A 7,206-nucleotide genomic window follows, 5' to 3' on the forward strand; every position below is an offset into this window, starting at 1 on the left:
TATGCCTATAAAGAAAATGCAAACTCTAGTCTACTCTAAAATAAAAAATAAAAAATAAAAAAACTAAGCTATGAAAGCAATAAAAATTGGGTTGCCTCCCAACAAGCGCCTGATTTAACATCGCGGCACGATGCAGGGTCTCGCTTACTCATTAGCGAGTACAACTTTGGTCTTCTCACGATCAATTATTCTTCCCCAATAGTGCTTGACTTTGTATCCATTCACTAAAAACTTTCTTTCACCAGTTAATGCGCGCAACTCAATTGTACCATAAGGAGTGACACTCATCATCTCAAATGGGCCAGACCATCTCAATTTTAACTTCCCAGGAAATAACTTTTGCCTAAAATTGAACAATAATACCTGTTGGCTTGGCTCGAAGTGGCGTGGCTTGATATGCTTGTCATGCCATCTTTTAGTTTTCTCTTAGTATAGCTTAGCATTTTCATAAGAGTGCAGCCTGAACTCATCTAACTCATTCAACTGCAAGAGTCTCTTCTCACCCGCGGCTTCAAGGTCCATATTCAACTTTTTAATGGCATAGTATGCTTTGTGTTCAAGTTCAACAAGCAAGTGACATGCCTTCCCATAAACAAGCTTATACGGCGACACCCCAATTGGCGTATTGTATGCAGTTCTATATGCCCACAAGGCATCATCTAACTTTGCAGCCCAATCCTTCCTATTCATACTTACCGTCTTCTCTAAGATTTTCCTTATTTCTTTGTTAGACACCTCAGCTTGTCCACTTGTTTGTGGATGATATGTCGTGGACACTCTATGGAAGACTCCATATTTAGCTATAAGGTTATTCAACAACCGATTGCAAAAATATGTCCCTTCATTACTAGTCAAGGCACGTGAAGTCCCAAATCTCGAGAATATGTTCTTTTTCACAAATGTAGCTACCACAATGGCATCATTTGTTGGCTATGCGATCATCTCTACCCATTTTGACATGTAGTCAACTGCTAGCAAGATGTAATTATTTCCTCTGCACAATGGGAATGGTCCCATAAAATCTATCCCTCACACATCAAAAATCTCAACCTCTAGGATGTTATTCAAAGTCATTTCATGCCTCTTTGTGATTGTTCCTGTTCTCTGACACTAGTCACACTTCTTAACAAATGCATGGGCATCCTTGAATATGCTGGCCAAAAGAACCCCAATTGAAATACCTTTGCAGCTATTCTATCGCCTCCATGATGGCCCCCATAAGGTGATTCATGACAATTATACAACACTAATTCCACCCCTTTTTCAGGAATGCATCTCCTCATCAACTGATTAGCACAATGCTTGTACAAGTATGGCTCATCCCAGTAGTAGAAGTTCACATCATGTAGAAACCTCTTACTAGCTTCAAATTCGATTTCAGGAGGAAGTACCCCACTCACAAGATAATTCACATAGTCTGCATGCCATGGGGGAGGGTCTTAGGTGATAACAAAAAGTTGCTCATCAGAAAATACCTCTTTAATTTGTCCACCCTCCTCCACGTGGTCATGATTTTCCAACCTTGATAGATGGTTAGCTACTTGGTTCTCTATGCCCTTTCGATCTCGTATTTCTACATCAAATTCCTGCAACAACAAAACCCAACGCATCAATCTAGCCTTGGATTTCTTTTTTGTAAATAGATACCTGATTGCTGCATGATCGGTATGGACTATGACTTTTGTTCCCACCAAGTATACCCAAAATTTCTCAAAGGACCACACAACGGCCTACAACTCCTTTTCAGCGGTGGTGTAATTCAGTTGTTCATCATCAAGAGTCTTACTCGCAAGTAGATGGAATAAAACACCTTGTCCTTCCTCTAGCCTAGCACTGCCCAATAGCATGGTCACTTGCATCACACATAAGTTCAAATGGTAAGGACCAATCCGGTGCCGCAATAATTGGGGAAGCCACGAACTGCTTTTTGAGCTCTTCAAATGCCTTCATCAAAATTGAAAGTTACATCCTTTTCCAGCAACCTGCATAAAGGAGTAGCAGTTTTTGAAAAATCCTTAATAAAGTGTCTATAGAATCCCGCGTATCCCAAGAAACTCCAGACACCCTTCACAGAAATGGGTGGAGGTAATTTTTCAACAGCCTCCACCTTCGCCTTATCAACTTCAATGCCGCTCCTAGACACTCTGTGACCCAACATGATGCCTTCTAGCACCATAAAATGACACTTTTCCCAATTCAATACTAGATTTATTTCCTCACAATGGGCCAACACTTTGCTTAAATTCTTCAAACAGTCATCATAAGAAGACCCAAATACTGAAAAATCATCCATATAGACTTCCACAAATTTTTCCACCATATCGATGAAAATAGCAATCATGTATATCTGGAAAGTCGCTGGTGCATTACAAAGACCAAACAACATTCGCTTGAAGGCAAAAGTGCCATAAGAACAAGTAAAAGTGGTATTCTCTTGATCCTCTGGGCATATGATAATCTGGTTGTACCCTTTAATAACCATCAACGAAGCAATAATATTCATGCCCCGCCAATATGTCCAATATTTGGTCAATGAATAGAAGGGAGAAGTGGTCATTGTGGGTTGCTTTGTTGAGCCTGTTGTAATCAATACACACTCTTCACCCCGTCACGGTGTGAGTAGGAATTAGCTCATTTTTTGTCATTCTCTACCACAGTCATCCCCCCTTTTTAGGCACATATTGCACTGGGCTTGCCCAGTTGCTGTCACAAATAGGAAAAATGATACCTGCATCTAGCCACTTAATTTCTTCCTTCTTTACGACCTTTTCATAATGAGATTCAATCTCCTTTTCTTCTAAACACTGGGGTAGTGTCCATATTACAGAATGATTTTATGCATGCAAAATGATAGATTGACTCCCTTGATGTCAGCAATTATCCACCTAATAGCCTTTTTATGCTCATGAAGTACTCTGAGCAATTTCTCTACTTGTACATTAGTCAAGCTGGATGAGATAATGAGTGTAAATGTCTCAGATTTCCCTAAATAAGTATAGCGCAGATGCGCTAGAAGGGGCTTAAGTTCTAGCTTTGGAGATTTTTCAATAAATGGCTTACGAGGGGTCAGAGTGGCAGGCCTGTCCAACTCCTCAAATCTCCCAAACCCATAGACATAACTGCAAGACATGTTAAATATTTTCTCAATTTCTTCCATTATTTCATCTTTAGTGTGTTCTTCCTCTCCCAATCAAAGCTCGTTCAAGAGGATCTATAGGGCTCATATAAGGCACCAATGACGTAGCATCGCTTTCCACCACATAAATCATGAATAGCTTTTCATAGTGGGTTGGCAATCTGATTGCTTTATACATATTTAATACTCCACTCGATCACCTGCTCTTATCATCATCTTTCATTCGCATACATTAATAATAGCTCGGCTCATAGCTAAGAATGGACGTCCCAAAATATATGGGACTTCCAGATCAAGCACGTAGTCCAAGATAATAAAATCAACAGGGAATATGAAAGAACCCACTTGAATTAACATATCTTCAATCACTTCTTCATGATGAGCAAAGGAACGATCAACCAACTGTAAGATTACTGTTGTTGGGCGTAGCTCACCCAACCCTAACTGTCTGAACACAGATAGTGGTATCAAATTGATGTTCGCTCCGATATCACACAAAGCTCGCCTGACTGCATGCTTACCAATAAATTTGGATAGTGAAACTACTTGGTTCCTTCAATTTCTGAGGTAGCTTGCTTTGAATTCTTGAGCTACATTCCTCAGTGAGTGCCACACTCTCGAACTCGGTCAACCTCCTTTTATTTGAAACTATGTCCTTGATGTATTTATAATACTTGGGCACTTCTTGCAAGATGTACACTAGTGAAATATTGATTTGTACCTACTTCAAAATATCAAGAAACTTTTTATACGTGGCATTATCCTTCACTTTATGCATTCTTTGAGAGAACAGAGGTGGTGACCTTGCAAATAATGATTGGGGTTGCTTAGCCACTGCCTCTTCAGCTGGCTTTTCTGACTCCTTTGATTTATCTGATTCTGCCTCTATGGTGGCCAGCTTCTCATTAAAGGTCACTTATTTTCTCTTTTTCGATTGGACTTCATCTAACTGTCTCACATTCCTCAATGAAACCGCATTAATAAATGCCTTAGGATTAGCCTCAGTGTCGCTTAGAAGAGCTCCAACTGGTCGAATATTTTAGGCACTAGCAAGTTGTCCCATTTGTCGCTCCAAATTTCTCATTGCTGTTGTTTTGGCCTACTGGTAAGCCATAATCTTCTTCATTATCTCTGTTATTTGCTTGCTGGTCAGCCATAAATTTCTTCATCATTTCCATAAGGTGACTCGTCAAGTTTGCATGTTGTTCAGCCTGAGGTGGTCTACATTGTTGTTGAGGTGTTTGTGGTTTGTACTGATTCTGAGCACCTTGATTTCCACCCCAAGAGAAGTTTGGGTGGTTCCTCTAGTTAGGAATCCCATACTGGTTTGTCTGGCCCCTATTTGCAATACCCACAAAACAAATAGACTCTGGATTAACTGGGCATAAGTTGCTCATGTGACCCTCTCCACATACTTCACAAAACAATTGAACCTGTTGCACTGGCTGGGCTTGTTGCTTGTTAATAACCAAGGTCATCTTATTGACTTAGTTGGTCAATGTGGAAATCTACGCTGATAATGTAGATATTGCATCTAACTCGAGAACCCCTGCAGATTTTTGCAGTATGTCATCCCATCTCTCCTTGCCAATCAGGATTGATTTTGGAGAATTTGTTCAATAACACATATATCTCATCAAAGCTTTTCTCTAATACTTGAATCCAACTGCAACATCTACCACAATCTTTTTCTCTGGATGTAGCCCTTCTATGAAAGTGTGAGCTAACACTTTGTTTGTCTGTTTGTGATGAGGACAGTCTTTGAGCATCCCCTTGAACCTCTCCCAAGCTAAGTATAAAGACTCCCCCGCTTTCTATTTGAAGGCAACTATCTCACTTCTAATTTTTGTAGTTTTACCTGAAGGGAAGAACCTTGCCAAATCATTCCATGATGTAATGGAATTAGCTAGTTTTGCCTTCAGCCATCTCTTTGCTTCGACCAACAGAGAGAACGAGAAAAGTGTGAGCCTCACATAGTCTGGAGTGACTCCGTTAGTGATATAAGTATCACTAATCTCTAAGAAATTCAGGATATGCTATTAAGGATCCTCGTGTAGAAGACCCATAAACTGCCCATTCGCATGAAATAGTTGGATCATGCTCTGTTTTAGCTCAAATGGCCCAGTGATTTTGGGTTTCACAATGCTGGAGGTAACATTAGCAATGTTGGGCATTGCCACCTCCTGAACTGCCATATGTTGCTCCTCTACTATGTTCACAGGAAGTTGAACAAGTGTTTGAAGATTATTTGTGTTCCTTGCTTCACTCAACCTCCTGTGAAATGTTCTCTTAAATTTGGTGTCAAATCCTTGAACCTAGAGTCAAATGCGCTCAATCTTCCTGATGATCTCCACTACCTGAGTACAAAAAATCTCAATCTCAGCCTCTCTGGCCATCTAAAGTTTGATGCCATATGTAATACCCTTGATGAACCTTTGCACCATCTCCTTCTTAGTAAGGATCAGGAGAGCTACATGGCAAGAAACATCCATAAATTTTGTCTCATACTAAGTGACAGTCATGTTACCCTACTGAAGGCAGTCAAACTAACTGCGTAACTCTTATCTATGAGTGAAGGGAATAAGCTTCTCCAATAATGACTAAAAAAATTGAGCCCATTTTAGAAGTGGTGATCTCGTTGGCCTACCATGCTCATACACCTGCCACCACCTCTTGGCAGAACCATGCATATGAAAGAGTGAAATCAACTCCATTGGACTCCACTATCCCCTATTGCACAAAATTTCATGGTAATGGTCCAAGAAGTCTTGGGCAACCTCGGAAGGTGCACCACTAAAGTGAGTGGAAAACAACTTGGTGAACCTGTCTAACCTCTTCAGCTCATCAGCTAACATCGCACATCTGTCCCCGAGTTGTGTAGTAACAATAGGTCAAACTGCCTCACAGAACTCCTAGGATCTGATAACCATGAGCCAAATGCTCTGGAACATGAGTAGCGGGATTCTGAACTCTTCCTCCGGCCTGAGAAACGATTGGTGCAACAAGAAACACACCAACCTAAGCCATACTCTCCATGAGACCAACTATGCGGACTAAGGTGTCCTGAAGCGCTGGGGTGGCAATTAACCCCTTTGAAACCTAAGTCTGTCCTACTAGCTCAACTGATCTGGAAACTCGTCCTCCTGGGCTAACTAGAGGCTCAACCGCAGGTGTTGTTGCGCATGCTATAGGCTGAGCTCTGCCTCTACCTCGGCCTCTGCCCTTACCTCGACCCCTACCCCTAGTAGAGGATGAAACTCGGGCTTTGGCTCCTTATCTACTGCAGATAACGCATGTTCCCTCACTATCTATGAGAGAATAAGCAAAGAAATATTCAAACTTCATGATAGAACAAAGTCGCACGATAGAGAAAGAAAGAATGTGAAGTTTTCGTAAAGCCTTATAGCCTCTAGAAGATAAGTACAAACGTCTCCGCACCGATCCTCAATACTCTACCAAGCTCGCTCAAGGGTCATGAGACCTATGCAACCTAGGGCTCTGATACCAACTTATCATGACCCAAAATCCCAACCATATGAGGCCGTGATGGCGCCTGACATCCGTTTGCTAGGCAAGACAATATTAGCATAGTAACTAAAGAAGTTTAACAACTAAGATACTTTAAAATAGTAAAAGAGTAGAATAGCATTAATGTAAAATAGGAGTACAACCAAGGCTGTGTAGGTCTATCCCCAGAATACAAGTCTAAAATAAAAAATACAACACTGTTGGAACTATAAACAATAGATAAAGGTAGGAAGGGGACTCCAGGGTTTTTGATCGGCAAGCAACACTACCTCAAGTCTCCTAGATGAAAAGGGTCTGATCTATCACCTCTGAACGTTACTCGGAACAACACCAGGATCTTTACAAAAACTGCAAAAGTGTAGTATAAGTACAACCAATCCTATATATTTAGTAAGTATCGAGACTAACCATAACAAAACACTCACTATAAACATGTACTGGTAATAAGTAGAGAAGCAATAACGAGATAGAGAAACAAATAACTACATAATAAGCGAAACAAGAAAGTAAATGACATAGGGCCCCAGATTATCGTCACATCA

General features: G+C 40.7%; 1 protein-coding gene and 1 non-coding gene across 2 annotated transcripts; one reads left to right on the top strand and one right to left on the bottom strand.

Moving 5' to 3' along the window:
* Positions 1 to 426: 426 nt before the first annotated feature.
* LOC104224120 (uncharacterized) lies at positions 427 to 2,482 on the bottom strand. Its single transcript, XM_009775703.1, has 3 exons — positions 1,945 to 2,482; positions 1,182 to 1,417; positions 427 to 930 (listed from the first exon to the last, which is right to left on the bottom strand). The coding sequence occupies exons 1-3, from the start codon at positions 2,480 to 2,482 to the stop codon at positions 427 to 429; spliced, it is 1,278 nt and encodes a 425-aa protein (XP_009774005.1).
* A 2,394-nt stretch (positions 2,483 to 4,876) lies between these two features.
* LOC138874314 (small nucleolar RNA R71) lies at positions 4,877 to 4,983 on the top strand. The gene has a single exon (XR_011401353.1). It is a non-coding gene; the product is annotated as a small nucleolar RNA R71 (small nucleolar RNA).
* Positions 4,984 to 7,206: the final 2,223 nt, after the last annotated feature.

Source organism: Nicotiana sylvestris, chromosome 7 (genome assembly GCF_000393655.2).
Source record: "Nicotiana sylvestris chromosome 7, ASM39365v2, whole genome shotgun sequence".
NCBI classification, from domain to species: domain Eukaryota; kingdom Viridiplantae; phylum Streptophyta; class Magnoliopsida; order Solanales; family Solanaceae; genus Nicotiana; species Nicotiana sylvestris.